At 36.5% G+C, this 25,996-nt stretch overlaps 1 protein-coding gene across 1 annotated transcript in view; it reads right to left on the bottom strand.

Annotated features, from left to right (window-relative positions):
• Positions 1-25,996, bottom strand: part of ATP7B (ATPase copper transporting beta) — a 649,813-nt gene that overhangs the window by 294,286 nt on the left and 329,531 nt on the right. The window contains exon 9 of the mRNA XM_044071673.1: positions 16,446-16,537. Within this exon, the coding sequence (XP_043927608.1) occupies positions 16,446-16,537 (92 nt within the window). The remainder of the gene's footprint in view (positions 1-16,445; positions 16,538-25,996) is intronic.

Here is a 25,996-nt window from a genome sequence, read left to right as displayed (position 1 = left end):
TGCTTTAAATTTGGCACATTTGCACAGAATTGCTCACCATGCAGTGGTGGTTAGTAGCGCCCTATATAGAAGCTAACACTTAGAAACAATGGTACATAAAACTGTGCCCTGTAAAGAAGTAAATATACAGCAAATACCTTGCATGCTGACAAGCTTGGAGCAGTTAGATGGGCATTGAGTGGCAATACCTGTAGATCTAGTAGAATTCAGTACTATGTAGAAATTAAAGTTAGTAGAATTTAATATTGTTTTGCATAATCTGCCCCAATTAAGCACCAACAAAGTACCCTTAATAGCCTTCTATCCCCAATGCACCACCCCCTTGTAGCCCACAAAAGGACTGGGCAGTATGGATATGTGATTTCCTAACTTCTCTGTAGCCAGCTTGGTTGATATGGGCATTATTAGACAATGTAGGAGTTGTCTCATGTTTACTGACAACCACTTAATCCTTAAAGAAACAGATACAGTATGTGAGAGATGTTCTTACACAATGAAACTGGAGGCTAAATTCTCACATACAGCGTACATTATATTGTCAAAACCACATACACAACATTCACCTCACATAGCACACAATACACATCCATAGACTAACGTATGCTGAGGCACTTAAAATCATCTTTCTAAACAATGAAGATTGTCTAGGCCACCCATTGGCAAAGCTATGCCTCAGCAAGCCCAAACTCACTCTGAAAAAAACAATATGTAATACCAAACATGCAGGCACTCTCAATGTAGCCCCAAACACTAAGCCCCTAAGGCAAGCAAACACATTTCTAATGACTCTCATCATAGGAGACTCCATGTTAAGACATAATTATGCCTGTATGACCAGGTTGAACAAGAGAAGATAGTGGTTAGTTGCTTTTCTGGAGCTAGGTCTGCCAAATCACGCATTTACTCAAGTCATTAAACCACAGGTACCAGTATGATTCTACCATAGTCTATGCAGGTGTAGATGACCTGAGACATACCTCCCTGGACTATATGAAGATAGACATTATGGAGCTCTCAGACTATGTGTCTCAGGCTGGTGTGAGTCTAGCACTGAGTAGCATATTACCATCACCAAGGATGATGCCACAGTATGAGCAAAATATGATAGATTTCAATAATTGGCTACAAACCATAACTTAGTCTTTTTGTACTATTTAAAGGGGATCCAATATTTGAAAGCTTGGGAGGACAAGGTTAGTAGACCACATTGTTTTGCCAAGGGTGATCTGCACCTGCCCCCTCTAGGCTTTTGAATACTGGCTAAACCTTTATCCACCGCCATAGTGCATTTTTTAGGCAATGTCAAATTGACAATCCTACCAATATAGCAAAATGAACACAAATGAATCACAAGGTGTTACTGCTCAATGCCAGATGCCTAAATAAAAAAAATACCCTCCCTCCAAGCTCTCCTCACTCTTGAGAATACATATATCTTTGGAATTACTCAGTCAGGGAGGGATTAAAGCAGCAGAAAGTATCCCATCAGTGCAAGGTTTCAGTGCCTTCCACACTTTTAGACCAGTAGCTGCACAGACAAATGCTAAAGGTGGAGGTGTCTTGATATACATCAAGAACAAACAAGCATACTTCCTGGATGGTCAAATTGGATGACATACGGCAGTTCATCCACATGCAGACCACCACAGACAAAATCCCACAACATAGATAGCCAGCTAAAGGTCACCCTCCATGACCCAAGAACTTCACAATGCATACTTGGACCTACTGGACAAAATAACCATCCACCTAATATCCTACTCATGGGAGATTTTAATTACCCCTCTCTAGACTGGAAATCCTACATTGCCTCATATCTACAGGCATAGAGATTCCTGGACTTCGTAAATATAAACACCCTTGGCCAAATAGTGAATACACCCACTAGAGGCTCCAACATACTGGATCTCACACTCACAAATATGGGAAAACACTGCACCCCCACCCATGTCTCATCTACCCAGGTAAACTCTGACAATAAATCTGTCTCCTTTGAAATCAAAATCAACTCTGTAATCCCAGTAAAACAAATAACAGTTAGGAACTGTTTCAAGGCAAACTACGTTTTACTAAGTCATTCTTTGTCAAAATTAAATGCCCTTCCAAACCCTGAGAACACAGCAGCCTATGCAGAATTGCTCTCAGAAACTGTGTATAACCATGTCAGTGACTGCTATACCTACCAGAAGTAATCTCATAACTAGCCCCAAAAACAAAGTGACTTGGTGGCATCCTAAATTAAACAGGATATACAACAAAAGGAAAACAATTATGGCAAAACTAGGAAGTGTAATTTCCATACATGCTTGTCTCTCCAGCAGGTCCTATTTATATCACAGGTAATCTCTGGGATACATACCTGTCTCTCCAGCAGGTCCTATTTATATCACAGGTAATCTCTGGGATACATACCTGTCTCTCCAGCAGGTCCTATTTATATCACAAGTAATCTCTGGGATAAATACATGTCTCTCCAGCACATCTTATTTATATCACAGTTAGTCTCTGGGATACATACCTGTCTCTGAAGCAGGTCTTATTTATATCATAGGCAAGGTTTAAGTCTTTAGAATGGGTAATTCAAGTGCTGTTTGTTTGCAGATATGCAAGAGTTCTATCAGAGTAGGGTCTGACAATGCCTTGTATGCCAGGCATAAATCTCCCCTCAACAGCCTGTAGAATACAGAATTCAAGGAAAGGGCCTTGAGGCGTTCTGCATAGGACTTGTTACTTATGCCCCATATTCTTTTAGTGAAGGACCTCTCTGGATGATTCAGTTGTGGGATATGCCTGGTTAGGTAAATACCAAAGGAGACCTCGTACTCAATGATGGGTCTGATGCATGCTGAAAACAGTGGAACAATGACTTCCTTGGACCTAGACACCATACCTTTGTTTATAAGTTGTACAACATAGAAAGATTTCCTCACTATTGTAGACATGCAATGGTCAAAGGCTAGATTACTCTCTATGTGTCCCCCCATGTCTCTGACTACTTGGTCAGCTCTTATGGGTGTGCTGTCAATATGGGTGTTACCAGGGTGGATGACTTCTCAAAGGATAGTATTATGCATTTCTTTGCATTTACTTTTAGTCCATGGCTCTGACACCATTTGTTTGTCTGTGTCAGCCCTTCTTAGAGATCATTTGTGTTGGTGGGGGACTCAATGACACTCCTAATTTGCAATCAATTGCGAACTTAGAAAGTAGGACCAATCCCTGAGGAATACCACTTGTGACTGGCCTCTTTGTAGAGGTGGAATCCTCAATTCAAAATTCCTGGGTCCTGTCTGTGAGCCAGCCGGTTATCCACTGGGTGACATAAAGGTTTGCACCTAAACTCTTGAGTTTGTCAACAATGCACACATAGGGTATTGTGTCAAATGCCTTGGCTAGGTCAAGGTAGGGAGTGTGAACCATTTTGCCCTCATCCATTGCTTTGGTGACCTTCTCAAAGAAGTCCAACGGGTTAATTAGGCATGACCTGCCCTTGACAAAACCAAATTGGGTTGGGTCCAGTGTCTGAAGGTTTCTTATGTCATTATTGAGCATTTCCATGATAATTCTTTCCATGGCTTTATATGCAAGACTAGTGAGACTACGGGATCTGAAGTTTCCAGAGACCGTAGATTGCCCACCTTTGTGCAAAGTGATGACTGTTGTTGCTCTCCATTCATGAGAAGCCTGTTTGGAGACTAAAGTTAAATAGCAATTCTAGAGGGTCTGATTAGTCATGTTTCTTGCTACTTAGAAGGCATCCTGGGATATTGTCTGGACCCATTGATGCAGTTTTCTTGATCTTAAGGACCTGTTCACTAGTGATCGCAGGGGGAGTTATATTTGATGGCATTTCCTGACGAAAGGTTGAGGGCAAGAGAGGGGTTAAAGCTGGAGATGAAATTGTAGGCATTAGATTTGCTATATCGTGTGGCTCAGTATAGGTTACTCCATTAACTATGAGCTCTGCACACAATTATGTATTGCCTTTGGAGTTGTGGACATGGCTAAAGAATGCCTTATGGTTATCTTTGGTCTGGGAGGACAAATTTACCTCAAATGTGGCTTTGGTAACTTTATTTGTCCTCGGAGTTGTTTGTTTAGTTTGATGAGAGTGTTTTTATTCTGCTGGGTGGTGCACCTCCTAATTTTTGCCATGATTTTCTTCCTTCTCTTAAACAGCCTACTAATGTTGTGATTCCACCAGAGTGGCTTATTTTTTGAGTTAATTCTGTACTTCTTCCTGGTGGGTACAGCTGCCTCTATGCAGCTATTAACCTGATTGTATAGGGTTTCTGTGAACAGTTCAGCATAGACAGTATAGTGTTCTCAGGGTTTATGGGGGCTTGAAATTTTGCCAGGTTATCACTTAATAGTAGAAGTTAGCCTTAGAGTGGTTCCTGAATATTCTGGGGTTAGCTGGGGTTCCAGGTTTTATTTTTATGTCAAAGGAGACCATTTTGTGGTCTGACCTTACTAGAGAAGACATTACACTAAGGGGTGTGCAGCACTCTTCCATATTACCGAGGACCAGATCCAGTATGGTTGCACCCTTGGTTGGTGTATTGCCAATCTGGTCCAGGGAGTTTGTGTTTACAAAATCCAGGAATCTCTGTGCCTGTACATTTGATGTTGTATATGATTCCCACTTAATAGTGGGGTAATTAACGTTGAAAAAAAAACATGGACTGAAATAAAATCAACCCAAATAGGAGCAACCAATGAGACGTTTTAAGCGTACTAACTTTATTTCTCCACTTTTCATTCAATAGGACTTCTTCAGAACAACAACATAACAAGCAAAAAAGAGCAGCTCAAATATACTTCAATTCAAATATAATCACTAATTGAATAACAAGCTATAAAAAGTAATAAAAAACTGTTAATTGCTATTAACATATACAATCAATTAAAAACTATAAAAACATTAAAAAAAACAGTTTTAACCACTGTAACCACTCCTTTTGTAACATCTGGTTTGACTGTTCATCTACGATTTCTTAAAAACATTTTATGTTTATTGTACCATTTAATCATGGATATTCATCAGCAATCAACTTAATTTGCCATGAGGTCTCCCTTTTTTCCCAAATCATTTTTATATTCCCCAGCCCTCATGTCCATAGGAACTTGTTCAAGCACATAAAACAAAAACTCTTTATAGTACTCACAGGACGCACTATGCCTAAAGAGGGCATTGTCAATGTCTTTGTTCTTAATAGCATGGACATGTTCTTTTATTCTCTTATGTAGGGCATGAGTGGTCATCCCAACATAAAATGTTTTTTAAGAGATCATAGACAAACAGTCAAACCAGATGTTACAAAAGAAGTGGTTACACATTGATTAAAAATGTTTTTAAAATGTTTTTTAGTTTTTAATTGATTGTATATGTTAATAGCAATTAATAGTTTTTTTTATAGCTTGTTATTCAACTATCGATTATATTTGAATTGAAGTATATTTAAGCTGGTCTTTTTTGCATGTTATGTTGTTGTTCTGCAGAAGTCCTGTTGGATAAAAAGCAGAGAAATAAAGTTAGTATACTTAAAATGTCTCATTGGTTTCTCCTATTTGGATTGATTTTATTTCAGTCCGTGGTTTATTTCAATGTTTTTTGGTTATTACCAAGTATATCATTTTTTGGTGTTTAAGTTGGATAATTAAAGTTGCCCATGAATATGGTATTAGTTTGGATGGTGTGTGTTCGCAATAAGTTTAAATACATGGTATGGATTTCCTGGGTCATAGAGGGGGACCTATTGCTTGCAAGGAAGAGGAATTGGAGTGTGCCTATGCTGATTTGAACATAGAGAAGCTCAAGAGCTTTGTCCTGTTCGACCAGCCTAGAGGTACATTTATTTCTGAAGTAAATTGAGACACCTCCACCTTTAGTCCCTGCCTGTGTAGTAGCTGGTCCAAATCTGTGGAAGGCATTAAAGCCATGCACTGACAGTGTGCTTGCCGCAACTTTAAACCATTCTCAAGAGTAAAGTAAGCTTCTAGAGAGTGAGGTTTTTTGCTTAGATTCCTAACATTGAGCAGTAAAACGTTTAGATTTTCTTGGTTTTGATTTGCTGTGTCAGAAGTACTTTCAGTTTGGCATTGCCTAACAAAGGCTCTATCGGTTATGACAATGTTTTAGCTAACATTCAGGAGCCTAGAGGGGAGAGGTGCAGACCATCCCTGATAAAGCAGTGTGATTTGTTGACCATCTCCTTCCATGCTGACAAATATTGCACCCCCTTAGAATGACACCAGAAACAAAGCCAGTTATTAAAGTCAGTCATCTTTTGTTCATATTGTGGTATCATCCTTGGAGAAGGTAAAATACTGCTCACTGCTAGGCTCATACCAGCCTGGGGCAATTATTCCTAGAGTTCCATGATGTCTCTCTTCGTATAGTCTAGGGGGGTATGTCTCAGGTTATTTACACCTACATGGACTATGACTAAGTCATACTGGTACATGTGGTCAAATGACCTGAGTGCATGCGTAATGTGGTGGATTCTGCCCCTGATAAGTAAGTGACTGTGACTTTCTCCTTACTCATCCTGGTAAGATGGAGATCACTGTGTCTCACAACTTGAGACTCCAATGACCAGAATGTTGGAGTGTGTGGTGGCTTACCTTTTGTGCTTAGAAGTAGAGGCTAGAGGAGATGTGGCTGTATGTGTTGATGTGGGTGTTGTTTTGAAAGACTGCATTCAGGGCGGCTGAGGGTATTTGTTATGTGTACTTTGTCACTGAGGTTTCTGGGGTTTAGGAAGGTTACATTTCAGTGCTTCAGCATATGTGGGTCTATGAATCTGCTTTGAATTGGGTATGATGGGTGCAGTGTATGTACTATTGACAACCTTATTGTAAGCTCTTTCTGAAGGGCACAGATACTAAGAGGTTATTGACAGTTTTACCCAGTTTGTTGTTGTCTCAGATTTGGTTAACCAGATCTCCTGGTTATCAGTTTTGAGATCAGATGAGTAGATGCTGAACAGGACAGGACCTGGTACAGACCCCTGGCGACTCCACTAATTAACACTATTTGAAGAAGCATTTGCTACATGAGTTATGTGGGGTCTGTCTTTCAGCCAACTGGCTATCTAGCTATGATTAAGGCTGATAGTTTCCTTACAATTCTGGAATGAGGTATGGTATAAAATGCTTTGTCCAACTCAGCATAATGTATATGAATGTTGTGACCACTGCTAACAGCTTGCATGACTCTTTCAAGGAAGTTAACAAGATTTCACTGCCATGAACTTTTCTTGACGAGGCCAAACTGTTGTGGGTTAAGGCTAATGAGATTCTTGATATCATAATTAACAAGAATGGTTATGATATGCTCCAAAGCTTTATAGATCAGGACTCGTGAGGCTTACTGGTCAGTCATTTCCAGGGTTCATATGGAAAGACATCACCATAGCAGTGTGCCATGATATGCGAACATAGCTTATAGCTAGGCTTAGGTTAAACAAGAAGGCTAAAAAAATTATTAATTTAAATTTAATCAGCTGACTATAAGGTCAGCAGATTAATGATGCATAATACTGGGGTAAATGGAATGTAGCAGGAGGATGAAACATAGAATAAGAAATGACACTAACAATGTTAACAAGTTACTATATGACATAAATATGGTTTTATGTTTCATAATAAAAAGTTAGATGTGTGAATGTTAACTGAGATGTACAACAAATTAGTAAAATATTTGGAAATTGGTTATAATATACATGTATACTAGAAATATCTACAGTCATTGGCAATGTTAAGTCTAGCTTCTAACATGTAACTATCTGATTTTATAAGTATGAAATATATTAACTCATGGATATTCTAAACTCTAGTTTCTCACATTTAACTGCCTGCTTTAATAAGTTAAGAAAACATTATAAAACCACATACAAACCTGCTAACTACTGTTATATCCTAGCTGTGTAAGGCTGCAATATACTGCATGTATTGAGTGTGCACAGAATGTATTATACTGCAAGATGAGTTTATTATCTGACAAATATCTAACTATGAGCCTTGCTAACTGGCCATATTTACCTATGATTGAAACCTGTTTTTGTATGTGTATTTCACCATTTGTATTAACTTGTTCATATATGTTTATGTACCTGTTATGTAACTGGAGCTTTACTCCCCGGTCCTCCGCTGAAAATGGACATGTGTCCAGTCAGAATTTCCCGGTCAACAAATGTAAAATAAATAATAATAAATAAAATGTATATAATTTGTATGTTCTCATTTGTTTTGCTGTTCTGCAAGTAATCAACAACTATCCCGAACATGACATTTGTCTTTGTATCAGGGACAAGGTACCAGTGGATTCATTATGGTCTGTTTCTTGCAATGGAAGTAATGAACACCCCCAATGCTGTGGAATAATGTGACTGGGAACAATACAATTGGTGTTTAGTAAGGGGCTTTATCTATTATTATTTATAATTCACTACAAATAGAAAAACTGTAGTCACAGATTTTTGTAGAAGGCTATTTATAATTTATTTAAGGGTCATCCACAGCTGAAATGAGCACCCACAAGTGTAGAGAAATGAAGCATTTTTGGACATGTCCAGCATCACTGTTATTTGGTGGGTAATGGGATGAGCTGACAATTTATACTGTTTTAATACTAAACGAAGAATTACTTGGTAATAGTGTGTAAAAAGTAAATTAAATGGAAAGGTTTCTTTACTTAAGGTACTGAGGTATATACCAGAATAATTTACTATTTTATTTATCACAGAAACTGATTGTTTTGATCTGCATGCAAAGGAAATGCAGCCCAGTTTCCAGTCCTTGATTCTGAAGGAATGAATGGAGATATTGTTAGGACTGTATAAACATCAGAAGTATTACTGAAGATCTGTATCGCAGAAACAAGATACCTAAAATCCACTGCTAAGACCATAAGCAATGAACCATCCTTTTGTTTTTCATACATTGATGTAAGATAATACAACATCTAAAATAATTAACTAGTTTTGTATTGTATTTGTAAATGAAAAAAATGACAAGATATATGCTGCATTACATGAGCAGTCTACTGCTTTCTGTTGCAGAAAGACCAAAGATTTAAAAAAATGGGATCTGATTTTCTTCACTGAATATGTTGGAGAAACATAAATGGTCACTGAAATTGAAAGTCAGTCTACACATGTGTAATGATGTACTGTAGTGTAGTTCAAATCATTTAATAAGTGTAATCACCATGACAGAGAGTGACACCAGGCAGCTTTGTGCTTGGGTCATGGCTGTAAAGTATCAACCAACTTTATCTACTTGGTATAATAAAATGAAATAAATGGGTGCCAGAACAGTACCTTTTTAGTAATGTAAATGCAATGACCATGTTAAAATATCCACATCTATGGCAAATAAATGGGTGCCAGAACAGTACATTTTTAGTAATGTAAACGCAATGACCATGTTAAAATATCCACATCTATGGCAAATAAATGGGTGCCAGAACAGTACCTTTTTAGTAATGTAAACGCAATGACCATGTTAAAATATTCACATCTATGGCAAATAAATGGGTGCCAGAACAGTACCTTTTTAGTAATGTAAATGCAATGACCATGTTAAAATATTCACATCTATGGCAAATAAATGGGTGCCAGAACAGTACCTTTTTAGTAATGTAAACGCAATGACCATGTTAAAATATCCACATCTATGGCAAATAAATGAGTGCCAGAGCAGTACCTTTTTAATAATGTAAATGCAATGACCATGTTAAAATATCCACATCTATGGTAAATAAATGGGTGCCAGAAGAGTACCTTTTTAGTAATGTAAACGCAATGACCATGTTAAAATATCCACATCTATGGCAAATAAATGGGTGCCAGAACAGTACCTTTTTAGTAATGTAAACGCAATGACCATGTTAAAATATCCACATCTATGGCAAATAAATGGGTGCCAGAACAGTACCTTTTTAGTAATGTAAACGCAATGACCATGTTAAAATATCCACATCTATGGCAAATAAATGGGTGCCAGAACAGTACCTTTTTACCTTTTTAGTAATGTAAATGCAATGACCATGTTAAAATATCCACATCTATGGCAAATAAATGGGTGCCATTACAGTACCTTTTTAGTAATGTAAACGCAATGACCATGTTAAAATATCCACATCTATGGCAAATAAATGGGTACCAGAACAGTACCTTTTTAGTAATGTAAATGCAATGACCATGTTAAAATATCCACATCTATGGCAAATAAATGGGTGCCAGAACAGTACCTTTTTAGTAATGTAAACGCAATGACCATGTTAAAATATCCACATCTATGGCAAATAAATGGGTGCCAGAACAGAACCTTTTTAGTAATGTAAACGCAATGACCATGTTAAAATATCCACATCTATGGCAAATAAATGGGTGCCAGAACAGTACCTTTTTAGTAATGTAAAAGCAATGACCATGTTAAAATATCCACATCTATGGCAAATAAATGGGTGCCAGAACAGTACCTTTTTAGTAATGTAAATGCAATGACCATGTTAAAATATTCACATCTATGGCAAATAAATGGGTGCCAGAAGAGTACCTTTTTAGTAATGTGAACGCAATGACCATGTTAAAATATCCACATCTATGGCAAATAAATGGGTGCCAGAAGAGTACCTTTTTAGTAATGTAAACACAATGACCATGTTAAAATATCCACATCTATGGCAAATAAATGGGTGCCAGAACAGTACCTTTTTACCTTTTTAGTAATGTAAACACAATGACCATGTTAAAATATCCACATCTATGGCAAATAAATGGGTGCCAGAACAGTACCTTTTTACCTTTTTAGTAATGTAAACACAATGACCATGTTAAAATATCCACATCTATGGCAAATAAATGGGTGCCAGAACAGTACCTTTTTACCTTTTTAGTAATGTAAATGCAATGACCATGTTAAAATATCCACATCTATGGCAAATAAATGGGTGCCAGAACAGTACCTTTTTAGTAATGTAAACGCAATGACCATGTTAAAATATCCACATCTATGGCAAATAAATGGGTGCCAGAACAGTACCTTTTTAGTAATGTAAATGCAATGACCATGTTAAAATATCCACATCTATGGCAAATAAATGGGTGCCAGAACAGTACCTTTTTAGTAATGTAAACGCAATGACCATGTTAAAATATCCACATCTATGGCAAATAAATAGGTGCCAGAACAGTACCTTTTTAGTAATGTAAATGCAATGACCATGTTAAAATATCCACATCTATGGCAAATAAATGGGTGCCAGAAAAGTACCTTTTTAGTAATGTAAATGCAATGACCATGTTAAAATATCCACATCTATGGCAAATAAATGTGTGCCAGAACAGTACTTTTTTATTAATGTAAATGCAATGACCATGTTAAAATATCCACATCTATGGCAAATAAATGGGTGCCAGAACAGTATCTTTTTAGTAATGTAAACACAATGACCATGTTAAAATATCCACATCTATGGCAAATAAATGGGTGCCAGAACAGTACCTTTTTAGTAATGTAAACGCAATGACCATGTTAAAATATTCACATCTATGGCAAATAAATGGGTGCCAGAACAGTACCTTTTTAGTAATGTAAACGCAATGACCATGTTAAAATATCCACATCTATGGCAAATAAATGAGTGCCAGAGCAGTACCTTTTTAATAATGTAAATGCAATGACCATGTTAAAAGATCCACATCTATGGCAAATAAATGGGTGCCAGAAGAGTACCTTTTTAGTAATGTAAACGCAATGACCATGTTAAAATATCCACATCTATGGCAAATAAATGGGAGCCAGAACAGTACCTTTTTAGTAATGTAAACGCAATGACCATGTTAAAATATCCACATCTATGGCAAATAAATGGGTGCCAGAACAGTACCTTTTTAGTAATGTAAACGCAATGACCATGTTAAAATATCCACATCTATGGCAAATAAATGGGTGCCAGAACAGTACCTTTTTACCTTTTTAGTAATGTAAATGCAATGACCATGTTAAAATATCCACATCTATGGCAAATAAATGGGTGCCATTACAGTACCTTTTTAGTAATGTAAACGCAATGACCATGTTAAAATATCCACATCTATGGCAAATAAATGGGTACCAGAACAGTACCTTTTTAGTAATGTAAATGCAATGACCATGTTAAAATATCCACATCTATGGCAAATAAATGGGTGCCAGAACAGTACCTTTTTAGTAATGTAAACGCAATGACCATGTTAAAATATCCACATCTATGGCAAATAAATGGGTGCCAGAACAGAACCTTTTTAGTAATGTAAACGCAATGACCATGTTAAAATATCCACATCTATGGCAAATAAATGGGTGCCAGAACAGTACCTTTTTAGTAATGTAAAAGCAATGACCATGTTAAAATATCCACATCTATGGCAAATAAATGGGTGCCAGAACAGTACCTTTTTAGTAATGTAAATGCAATGACCATGTTAAAATATTCACATCTATGGCAAATAAATGGGTGCCAGAAGAGTACCTTTTTAGTAATGTGAATGCAATGACGATGTTAAAATATCCACATCTATGGCAAATAAATGGGTGCCAGAAGAGTACCTTTTTAGTAATGTAAACACAATGACCATGTTAAAATATCCACATCTATGGCAAATAAATGGGTGCCAGAACAGTACCTTTTTACCTTTTTAGTAATGTAAATGCAATGACCATGTTAAAATATCCACGTCTATGGCAAATAAATGGGTGCCAGAACAGTACCTTTTTAGTAATGTAAATGCAATGACCATGTTAAAATATCCACATCTATGGCAAATAAATGGGTGCCAGAACAGTACCTTTTTAGTAATGTAAATGCAATGACCATGTTAAAATATCCACATCTATGGCAAATAAATGGGTGCCAGAACAGTACCTTTTTAGTAATGTAAACGCAATGACCATGTTAAAATATCCACATCTATGGCAAATAAATGGGTGCCAGAACAGTACCTTTTTAGTAATGTAAATGCAATGACCATGTTAAAATATCCACATCTACGGCAAATAAATGGGTGCCAGAACAGGACCTTTTAGTAATGTAAACGCAATGACCATGTTAAAATATCCACATCTATGGCAAATAAATGGGTGCCAGAACAGTACCTTTTTAGTAATGTAAATGCAATGACCATGTTAAAATATCCACATCTATGGCAAATAAATGGGTGCCAGAAAAGTACCTTTTTAGTAATGTAAATGCAATGACCATGTTAAAATATCCACATCTATGGCAAATAAATGGGTGCCAGAACAGTACTTTTTTATTAATGTAAATGCAATGACCATGTTAAAATATCCACATCTATGGCAAATAAATGGGTGCCAGAACAGTATCTTTTTAGTAATGTAAACGCAATGACCATGTTAAAATATCCACATCTATGGCAAATAAATGGGTGCCAGAACAGTACCTTTTTAGTAATGTAAAAATGACCATGTTAAAATATTCACATCTATGGCAAATAAATGGGTGCCAGAACAGTACCTTTTAGTAATGTAAACGCAATGACCATGTTAAAATATCCACATCTATGGCAAATAAATGAGTGCCAGAGCAGTACCTTTTTAATAATGTAAATGCAATGACCATGTTAAAATATCCACATCTATGGCAAATAAATGGGTGCCAGAAGAGTACCTTTTTAGTAATGTAAACGCAATGACCATGTTAAAATATCCACATCTATGGCAAATAAATGGGTGCCAGAACAGTACCTTTTTAGTAATGTAAACGCAATGACCATGTTAAAATATCCACATCTATGGCAAATAAATGGGTGCCAGAACAGTACCTTTTTAGTAATGTAAACACAATGACCATGTTAAAATATCCACATCTATGGCAAATAAATGGGTGCCAAAACAGTACCTTTTTACCTTTTTAGTAATGTAAATGCAATGACCATGTTAAAATATCCACATCTATGGCAAATAAATGGGTGCCATTACAGTACCTTTTTAGTAATGTAAACGCAATGACCATGTTAAAATATCCACATCTATGGCAAATAAATGGGTACCAGAACAGTACCTTTTTAGTAATGTAAATGCAATGACCATGTTAAAATATCCACATCTATGGCAAATAAATGGGTGCCAGAACAGTACCTTTTTAGTAATGTAAACGCAATGACCATGTTAAAATATCCACATCTATGGCAAATAAATGGGTGCCAGAACAGAACCTTTTTAGTAATGTAAACGCAATGACCATGTTAAAATATCCACATCTATGGCAAATAAATGGGTGCCAGAACAGTACCTTTTTAGTAATGTAAAAGCAATGACCATGTTAAAATATCCACATCTATGGCAAATAAATGGGTGCCAGAACAGTACCTTTTTAGTAATGTAAATGCAATGACCATGTTAAAATATTCACATCTATGGCAAATAAATGGGTGCCAGAAGAGTACCTTTTTAGTAATGTGAATGCAATGACCATGTTAAAATATCCACATCTATGGCAAATAAATGGGTGCCAGAAAAGTACCTTTTTAGTAATGTAAACACAATGACCATGTTAAAATATCCACATCTATGGCAAATAAATGGGTGCCAGAACAGTACCTTTTTACCTTTTTAGTAATGTAAATGCAATGACCATGTTAAAATATCCACGTCTATGGCAAATAAATGGGTGCCAGAACAGTACCTTTTTAGTAATGTAAACGCAATGACCATGTTAAAATATCCACATCTATGGCAAATAAATGGGTGCCAGAACAGTACCTTTTTAGTAATGTAAACGCAATGACCATGTTAAAATATCCACATCTATGGCAAATAAATGGGTGCCAGAACAGTACCTTTAGTAATGTAAACGCAATGACCATGTTAAAATATCCACATCTATGGCAAATAAATGGGTGCCAAAACAGTACCTTTTTACCTTTTTAGTAATGTAAATGCAATGACCATGTTAAAATATCCACATCTATGGCAAATAAATGGGTGCCATTACAGTACCTTTTTAGTAATGTAAACGCAATGACCATGTTAAAATATCCACATCTATGGCAAATAAATGGGTACCAGAACAGTACCTTTTTAGTAATGTAAATGCAATGACCATGTTAAAATATCCACATCTATGGCAAATAAATGGGTGCCAGAACAGTACCTTTTTAGTAATGTAAACGCAATGACCATGTTAAAATATCCACATCTATGGCAAATAAATGGGTGCCAGAACAGTACCGTTTAGTAATGTAAACGCAATGACCATGTTAAAATATCCACATCTATGGCAAATAAATGGGTGCCAGAACAGTACCTTTTAGTAATGTAAAAGCAATGACCATGTTAAAATATCCACATCTATGGCAAATAAATGGGTGCCAGAACAGTACCTTTTTAGTAATGTAAATGCAATGACCATGTTAAAATATTCACATCTATGGCAAATAAATGGGTGCCAGAAGAGTACCTTTTAGTAATGTGAATGCAATGACCATGTTAAAATATCCACATCTATGGCAAATAAATGGGTGCCAGAAAAGTACCTTTTTAGTAATGTAAACACAATGACCATGTTAAAATATCCACATCTATGGCAAATAAATGGGTGCCAGAACAGTACCTTTTTACCTTTTTAGTAATGTAAATGCAATGACCATGTTAAAATATCCACGTCTATGGCAAATAAATGGGTGCCAGAACAGTACCTTTTTAGTAATGTAAACGCAATGACCATGTTAAAATATCCACATCTATGGCAAATAAATGGGTGCCAGAACAGTACCTTTTTAGTAATGTAAATGCAATGACCATGTTAAAATATCCACATCTATGGCAAATAAATGGGTGCCAGAACAGTACCTTTTTAGTAATGTAAGCAATGACCATGTTAAAATATCCACATCTATGGCAAATAAATGGGTGCCAGAACAGTACCTTTTTAGTAATGTAAATGCAATGACCATGTTAAAATATCCACATCTACGGCAAATAAATGGGTGCCAGAACAGGACCTTTTAGTAATGTAAACGCAATGACCATGTTAAAATATCCACATCTATGGCAAATAAATGGGTGCCAGAACAGTACCTTTTTAGTAATGTAAATGCAATGACCATGTTAAAATATCCACATCTATGGCAAATAAATGGGTGCCAGAAAAGTACCTTTTTAGTAATGTAAATGCAATGACCATGTTAAAATATCCACATCTATGGCAAATAAATGTGTGCCAGAACAGTACTTTTTTATTAATGTAAATGCAATGACCATGTTAAAATATCCACATCTATGGCAAATAAATGGGTGCCAGAACAGTATCTTTTTAGTAATGTAAATGCAATGACCATGTTAAAATATCCACATCTATGGCATTTCTTCTAATCATAACTACAGTATCTTTGAAAATAAAAGGTGTTGACCCACCAATTAAGCACACATACCTAATTACTGAGTGGTCTGGTCCAAGAGTCATCACTGTTGCATCTGTAGCCTGGAGGGATATTAGTTTGGCAAGAGCCTCTGATGTTTTACTCTGCAAATTAATTGAAAACACAGATAAATCAATAAAAGATCAAAGTATGAACCACATGGAAACACACACAGGCACTTCTTGAAAAAAATATTACATACAAGTAAAATATCACAGCTCTTCTTATAGATAATATATAAAGTTAATTACCTCCCAGTGCTTCAATCCAACCCCAGATGGAATACATAGCTCTCAACCTCCTGGAGCAAGAAATCTGGACAAAGAGTAAAATAGTGGGGGAACAAAGGCAAAAAATAGGGGCAGATTTTCAATATTGCTCTTAAAAAATTAGAAAATTATAGAATAACAGAATTTGCATTAGAAAGATTTTTCAGAAGGATTATGAAATCTGAAACTCAAATGTATGCCATTATTTAATGACTTCAATCCTCAGCGATTTGCCAGAAAATCATTGATTTTATGAGGAACAGACTAAAAATATGATGCAAAAATCTGAATATTCTGCAAAAATCTAGACAGTTGAGAGTTATGGCTGGAAAGATTTAACACAAAAAAGGCTTTCCCTGCACGGAGGCAAATGCACGGCTGGTAACATACCTTAGCCGAAACCGGTCTGTTATGTGGTTCTTTTCAATATATTAAATTAATTTTTACAGCTCACAGTTGCTGGCTTTTTCTTTTTGGAAAGATTTAAGACAAGAAGTAAAAGATTCCTTTGAAAGAGTATTATTTTTCTCTTCCCTCACATGTTGTACAGTGATATTGTACACCTCTTCCTTGAACATAGTTCATACAGAAGAAGACAATTCATTTTAGGGCATGTCTAAAGACACAGGAAGCAAAGTGTTTGCTTTTGAATCTGGAGACCCATGTTCTGACAGTGGATCTAGTGCCAGAGACCTGATGAATGAAGTGAAAGTGAGAATGTACACATGGTCTTCCAGGGTATGTAGAACCCTGATCAGTAGCATCAGCACCCCTGGTAGACATTAGAAACATGGCAGAACTGGGTAAGCCACTAAGAAGGTGAAGGAAGCAAGTCCTTGGAAATAAGAGTGGGCTTCATAGTTCTAGAATGTGGCATGTGATCCTGATCTCTGATTACTCATTGTCTGAAGTTTGCAAGGTCTCCCTGTGTCTGCATGGGTTTCTACTTTGTGCACTGTCTTCATCGCAGTGGAGTTTTGTTTAGTTAATTTTGCTGCTAAAATCCTGTCCATGTACATAGGATTTGCCCTTGCTTAAGTAGCCCATACAGTGGTTGGAAAAAGTCAGCAAGGATCGGTCCATGCACCTGGTTAACAAATGATTAAAACTGGAAAATAAATGCCTGCACAGAGGAACAGGCTGATTTGTCACTGCAATCATAGCATTCTGGAATGTCAAAGAAGTGCTTAACACAGAAAGTCCTGACCTAAGGTGCGTCACTGCACATGCCTTCTCCATGTATGAGGAAATAAGTGTGTATAAAATGCACATCAGTGGCACAAATGGAAAAAAAGACAAGAATGTACTTTTTGATTACTTTTCTTGTAATATTATTGTTATCTTTTTATCTTTAATTATGACATGCCTGATTAAATATGTTATAGAAACCTGATTCAGTAATTCCACATTGCTCTTTTTTTAACATATTCATTAAATCTCATTTTAGACAGGGACACAGGTACACATACATTAGTAGATCAGAAAACAAACCAGAGTAGTATTTTTATGCAGTACTCATATGTTTTGTTTTTTTAACAATTATTCACTCCAACATTACATAAATTGCTCAATTCCTTCATTTAAACTTTACTCCTACTCCAGGACAAATTGTTCCCTCAAAATTTCTGACAAAGCACTCTAAAGAGATATTTTTAAAATCTGCCAACATCATTCCATAAAATGCATGTTTACAGTTACCTTCCACTTTTCCATCACACCTCCAGCATTTGCTATTTACTTGAGAAAAAAAAATGAAGACTGCTTGGGATATAAAATACTACATAACGTCTTCCAAGCAAAAGTCCTAAATCTTCTGGACTTTTGAAACTGTTTGCTAGAAATGTGTGTTGAAAACCACCTATGGTGTAGACAGTGGTTACAATTCTGCTTCATTAAAGAAGCCCAGTACTTTTACACCACAACTGAATTCTACGTTAGACACCTTTTTAAGAGTATGTGAGATCGAGTTGGCACATAAGTTGAAAGCTCCACATAAGCAACATTTTTATAATCTTAGTAAGGAGGCATTATTGGCTTTAAAAGAACTTGAGACTAATGATGAATTAATTATTAGACCTGCGGACAAGGGTGGCAGCATTGTGTTAACTGACTTAAAATATTATGATAATAGAATGTGTAATTTATTAAGGCAAGATAATACTTATGAAGTAATAGACAAGATAACAGTTAATAAAATGATTTCTAATGTGAATAACATTTTTTATGACATACTTACGTCTAGAATGATTTCTAAAGAGTTATAAGATTTTTTGAATGTTCAACAACCGCTTAGGTTGCCATTATAAAAGGTCTACCAAAAGTACATAAAAACTTGCAGGATCCACCATTAAGGCCGATTGTAGCTGGTGATGGCTGGGTAACCGAAGCAGCATATTTATATGTAGAGCAACAGTTAAAAGTAGTATTGAAAACAGCTACGGCTGTTTTGAAAGATACACGGCATTTTTTAGAGACTTTATTTAACTTTATTAGCTTTAATACGAATAACCTTCATTCATTCCTTACTTTGTACTTTAGATGTCAAAAATTTATTTACAACTATACCAAATAAATATGGTTTAGATAATGTTAGAGCATACTTACCGAAGTAAAATGATTTTACTGCAGATACTATATTACATATTTGTATTCTATTGGAAAACATCTTAGAAAATAATATTTTTACATACAAAAATTAGATATTTGGCATAAATAGGGGTAGCTATGGGCACCCACCATGCCAACAGTTATGCCAACCTAGTGTTGGCATACCGGGAGGAGCACTTTGTTCTTTCTCCTGTTCATCAGTTTCATGAATATATTGCTTATTATAAAAGATTTGTTGACGACAAATTTATGTTATGGAGTATTACAAAAGATCAACTTATGGGATTTCTTGCTTATTAAGAAGAGACTACAACTTTTCTTAGGTTTACTCTGGAAGCATCATATGAACGGATTAATTATTTAGATGTGCATTTATATTATGATAGTGATACCAAATTAGCAATCAAGTTATATAAAATAACCCTGTTGGAAGAATAAACTTTTGCATAGAACTAGTATGCATACAAAGTATATTTATCATAATATCATGAATGGGCAATTGATAAGAACATCCAGGGTTTGCACATCGGATGCTGAATTTTCACAGGCTTCTGATTTACTTGCACAGCAACTTTTAGATAGAGGATAGAGTAACATAGAAATTATTAGACTAAAAGAAACTAACAGTGAATTAAGATCTACAAAAGGTGCCCCATATTTTTATAATTATTATAAGGGCTGGAATAAAGATGTTTCCTTGGCTAAAAATAAAGATAAAAATAGAAATAAATATACTAAAGTTACTTTAACATATACTAGTGATATAAATGAAGTATGTCAAGTTATTAGAAACAATTGGAAATTGTTAACAATAGATGGGCAAGTTAAGGAAATAATTGGAGAATAACCACATTTTTTTTTGTTTAAAAATAGTAAGAACTTGAAACAAAGGCTTTGTAATAATAATACACGAGTGACATCTTGCCTAGGACAATGAAGTGGTACATTTCCCTGGGGACATTGTAAAGTATGTGGCTTGATAAATAGGAATAATGTTTTTATACATCCTGTTATTCATATTAAATATGTTTTATGTTTGTATGCAGATTGTAATACCAATAATTTGATCTATATTGCTATCTGCAATCAGTGTATGTGTTTTTATGTAGGTAAAACCAATACATTTCTTTAAGGAAAGGATATTACAGCATGCTAGGGGTATACAATGTGAGAATTTAAATAATGCCCTAGCAAAATATGTCCATGAATACCCTTCTCATAATTTTGTATTTGTGGTTTTACAGAAACTTGTTTTTAATATAAGAGGAGGAAATTTAGTAAATCAAACTGAAGTAGCAGAAACATGGTGGATTGTTGAGCTGCAAGCTGATAAGCCAGTGGGCTTAAATGGTCACGCACCCTTGAAATCTATTTTGAAGGGATGTCGGCTGAAATGGCTTTTGTTCTATTTAAATTGCAAGTCTGTCATATACGTTTAGATCTGATGAAGTTTGTTACTGAAAGTGCTCATCTCTGTGTTTTTATTTAAGTTTTATTAAAGTCTGTTTACGCTGCTTTGTATGGTGACCACACTGTTTTGTTTTATTTTGGTGATGATATTTTATTTAAGCAGTGTAGGACTTGGCGGTTTTTATAGGCTCATAGGTTCATAGATTAGTACTAAGCTAACTGCCCTTGCGAGCCATTTTAAGCCTAGCCAATTATCCCTTGTGAGACGCAAACCCCGCACCTTGTGTTTGTAAGGCAAACACCTTAACCATTAGGCCACCCTTCCAACCTTTTTTGTGGATATCTTCTGGACTTTGTTGCATGCAGTGCAGATCTTATCTTTTCTAAACTGCCTTTTCAAAAAGAGATAATTAGTATGACCTAAAATATCGTTTCATTGCATATTATATAATGTCCAGAAATTCACAAAATGAACACATATTGTAATTTGATCCTCACATCTTCTGGTGAAAATGTTTTACTCTACGTAATAATAGTTAAGTCACTTAGATGCCTTAAAGTATAAGAAAAATAAGCATGCATTCATAAATACAATGATGTACGGCTCATAAAGGAAAAGAAAAGAACGAGTTTTAATCCTATACTTATGTAAGTATATTTAAAATATTGTGAAAATTAGGAAGCTACATCATTTCAGAGAATGTCAATAGTGCTATGAGATCTGGTAGCATTTACAATTCTGGTATTATTGCAGTCAGTTTTTGTGACTTCCTAACATTTTAATTAGGCATGCGCATACACTGTCAAGCAATTTCAGCAAAACAACAACTAGTAGCTATATCATTCAGCAGTTATAGAATATTGACTATGTTTTCCCATATCATTCAGAAATGCAATCAGAGGTACACACTTTTCTTTTGATTAATAGAATCGGCATGGCCTTGCTCTAAAGTATGGAATAATATAATTAGAGTAGCTTTTGTCTAATGTTATAGAATACCAACAAATAAAAAATAACACATCTGAGACAGTGTAATGTGAGAAAGAAGGCCTTTTTTGGTAAAAGCCAACAAAGAAAGATTCTAATTTAGATTTATTAGGAGAAATACCAGGAAAAGCCAAAAGAAGAAGAAGAAGAAGAAGAAGGAGAAATACATTAATAAGAATAATAAACTATACAACTCCCTCATCGGATAGTAATCTGTAATGAGTCATTTTTTTCTTTCACAAATGCTGAGAATGAAATTAAGTTCTACATTACTGTTGCTTCTAGATTCTAAACAGTTGAGTAGATATGACTTTCACAAATCCCTGCAGAATGTTTTTATAGGAAACCAAGAATGGTTTCATGATGTAGGGTTAGGAAGGGAATTAATTCTTAGATCAATTAATGACTCTAAAGTTATCTTTACCAGCTGAAAACAAAACTAAATTGTTCCAGATTCAGTGAACTTTGAAAACGGGACTTAATGTTTAACAGCATCACTAAAGTATAAATCAAATTCAAAGCCAACTTCCCTACATTTCCTCAAACCCAAGTTTCATGCAAAATCTACTTGCCAAGTTGTGCTCCACATTGTTTGGCCTGAAAATCGCTTTACTTTTGCTATAAGAATTCACTGTTAGTGTGGTTTCTAAGGGTGCACCAGCAGTGATTCCTTTGTTTGGATGTATATACAGAGAAAAATTGATGTGTGCTTGTGTGTGTGTGTGTGTGTGTGTGTGTGTGTGTGTGTGTGTGTGTGTGTGTGTGTGTGTGTAGGTGTACTTAATAAAAAAGCACCCAGATGTCAACATGCTTAACACTGACAGAAAATAATCGAAAAATGAATGCTGACAATGCAACACACATGCTCTGAGATACAACCTCAGCACACAGAATTTAAACATTTTTTTTTTTCATGGGAAAAGCAACCTTGCTTTCCCAGTGTTGGGGGATGTGCACCCACAATACCTGCTACTTATATAGTCTAACTCCGAGATCACACAATACCAGGGAAAGGGGATATTCAACAACCTTGGTAATGTAGCAGTGACACCCAACTGTCAACCATCTGTTTTGTCAATGAACGTGTTTCAGCAAAACAGATGTCAATCTTAATAACTCATTCCCTCCAGTACAGCTCTTTTAAGTGTGCACCTTTAACTCCCAGTGGGTGTGGCTTGAGTCTTTAAAAAAATGAAGTTATCACCTTACAGTTCTACAAATACTCATTGACAGAGGTCAAATATTGATACAATTGCGTTTGACATTATGTATGTTTCAAGATAAAATATTCTGATACCCTGTATGTAGCATGGTTTTGGAATTATTTTTGCAAATATGACCAGGCAATATTTTTCACCTAGAGGTGCAGTAGGAGATAACTGCAGAAATGCCTGGAGACACACTCAGGGGTAACGACAGCTGACTAAAATAACAGCTCCATCTATATATTTATATATATATATATATATATATATATATATATATATATATGTATGTGTGTGTGTGTGTGTGTGTGTGTGTGCGCGCGCGGGTGGGGTATATCACTATATCTATATCTATCTAACGATAGCTATCTATCTATCTATCTATCTATCTATCTATCTATCTATCTATCTATCTATCTCTCTGTCTATCTATATATCTATCTATTTATATATATTGAGAGAGATAGATAGGGAAGCTTAACCTTTCATCAGAACTGCAATTTTTCAATCCATCAGTGATTGCCTTGTAATACTTCAAACAATAACCACTGTGCCACAAAGGATAAAAAAACACATTTTTTTGATGGGTGGAGGGGCAAGACCTCTGTACCCCACACCTCATGCTAATTATATACACCTGTTCTAAGATTGCACTACAGTGGGGAAAGAGCATATAGGTTCATAGATTCATAGATGTGTACTTGGCTAAACGCCCTAGAGCCTGTATAAGCCTAGCCCAAGAAGATTCCCTGGCATCATGCTGCCCAAAGTTTGTTCCCAGTGCCCATCTCAACCAAGGGAACTGAAGTGATCCCGGGGTGAACTTCCTATTGCCCATCCACTTGTCAAGATTATTCTTAAAAGAGGGCCAGTGAAGTGCTCTGCTTGACGTGAATGGGAAGTTTGTTTCAGAGTATGGGAAGTCTCTGGGTTGGGAACCTGTCCTTCCAGCATGTTATACTTATTGTGGTAATGAGGTTTCGCTTCCTGGACAGTGTGGCATAGAGGGATTGGGATTTCTTTAGGTGTAGCATATCTAGCAGCTCTGGGTCAGACATGGCTTTGTAGGTCAAGCAGAGATCGCCTCTAAGTAGGTGATAAGAGATAGAGTATAGCTGCAGTTTTTTGAGTCTGTCCATATAGGGCATGTGTCTAAGGTCTAAGATCCTCTTAGTGAGGTATTTTTGTGACCTTTCCAGTTGTTGTAGGTGTCTAGAGAGGTTCATACCAAATGGGGTGTTGTATTCTATAATAGGTCTAATGAGGAATGAGTAGAGAGGGATTATGACCTCTTTCTTCCTAAATGAGAAACCTTTTGTAATGAGATGTGCCACATAGAAAGTCTTTCTGACTACAGTGGCAATGTGGTTATCAAAGGAGAGGTTGCTGTCAACCTGTGTCCCCACGTCTCTTATCACACCTTTGGTGTTTAGTGGACTACCACCTATGTGGTAGTTCACTGGAACCGAATTTTTCCCAAAGGGAATGACAATGCACTTTTTGGCATTGAGCTTAAGGCCATGATCTGGCACCAGCCATTGGTGTCAGTGAGGCCTTTTTGTAGAATGTTTACATCAGTTGGAGAATCAATAATAGCTCCCAGTTTGCAATCTTCTGCGAACTTGGTCAGCCAGTCCCTTTGTGTTGGCTTGAACTTCAGAGAAGTAGATGCCAAACAGGAGAGGACATAGAACCGATTCCTGTGGGACACCACTTGTAACTGGTTTGTAGTCAGATTTGGAGTCTGCTACTTTCACAGTGTGGGTTCTATCAGTGAGCCATTTGGCAACCCATCTTATGACATAGGGGTTTATGCCTAGTTTAGTGGGTCTATCTATGATTCATGAGTGAGGGATGGTGTTGAAGGCCTTGGCAAGATCTAGGTAGGATGTGTGAACTACCTTGCCCTCATCCACAGCTCTGGTGACAGACTTGAAGACGTCTATCAGGTTGAGCAGGCATGATCTACTTTTCACAACCCCAAACTCCATGGAGTCCAGAGTTTGGAGATTCCTTATGCCCTTATTTATAAGGTCAGTGATGATGCGCTCCATAGCCTTACATATCAGACTCATCAGACTAATGGGGCGGCAGTTACCAGTGTCTGTAGTTGCTCTCCCTTTGTGGAGTGGGATGACCATAGCGGTGCGCCATTCAGTAGGAACAAAGCCTGAAATGAGGCTGTGATTGAACAGGGTACTCAGGTGGGGGTGCCAGTTCACTTTGTAATTCATGTAGAACACAGTCAGGGGTATCATCAGGTCCCATGGAAGCTGTATTCTTGGCTTTGGACAGTGCATTTTTTACCTGTGTAGCTGTGATAATAAGGACTTGGCATTCCTCAGGTATTGTGATAGGCCCTTTAGGGGGTGAAAGGGGGGTAAAGTTCGCACTGAACCTGTCAGCCAATATGTTGGCAATATCAGTTGGTTCTGTATATGTATTGCCATTGTGCTGTAACTCAGAGCAGATCTGACTATTGCCATGTAGATTCTTGACATAGCTATAGAATGCCTTGTGGTTGTCTTTAGAATCTGCAGCAATTTTGTTTTCGTAGCTAGCTTTAGAGGATTTGATGAGGGATCTCAGTTTTTTGCTGAGGCTAACAAGGGAGTTTTTCCAGTCTTGGGAATTCACCCTTTTCTGCAGCAGTTTTTTCCTTCTGTTGTAGAGTTTGTTTATGATGGGGGACCACCAGATTGGCTTCCTTTTTTTGGAGGAGAGCATCTTGGTTCTGTTTGGTATGGCCCATTCCATGCACTTGTGTATGTGCTCATACAGTGCATTGGTGTATGATTCAGCAGTCATGCACTAATTTTCCATTTGCATGGGTGTCGTGAAGTTAGCCACCTCTGTTTTTAGAAGCCCAAAATTGGCCTTACAGAAGTTTTTACAGTGGTTTACTTTAGGGGGAGGGGTGAGGGTGGGATGTGGATATCCATGGTGATTAGCTTGTGGTCAGATCAGACCAGGAGGAGCTGATTGCTGGTGTAGAGCAATGGTCGCCCATGTTAGTAAAGACCAGGTAAAGGATGTTTCTACCTCTGGTGGGGGAAAGAATGAGTTGGTCCAGGGCATTGGAAT

The sequence above is a fragment of the Protopterus annectens genome, chromosome 5.part0 (genome assembly GCF_019279795.1).
Source record: "Protopterus annectens isolate FY-2018-M chromosome 5.part0, PAN1.0, whole genome shotgun sequence".
NCBI lineage: Eukaryota > Metazoa > Chordata > Ceratodontiformes > Protopteridae > Protopterus > Protopterus annectens.
This window is presented reverse-complemented; position numbering and strand designations above follow the sequence as displayed.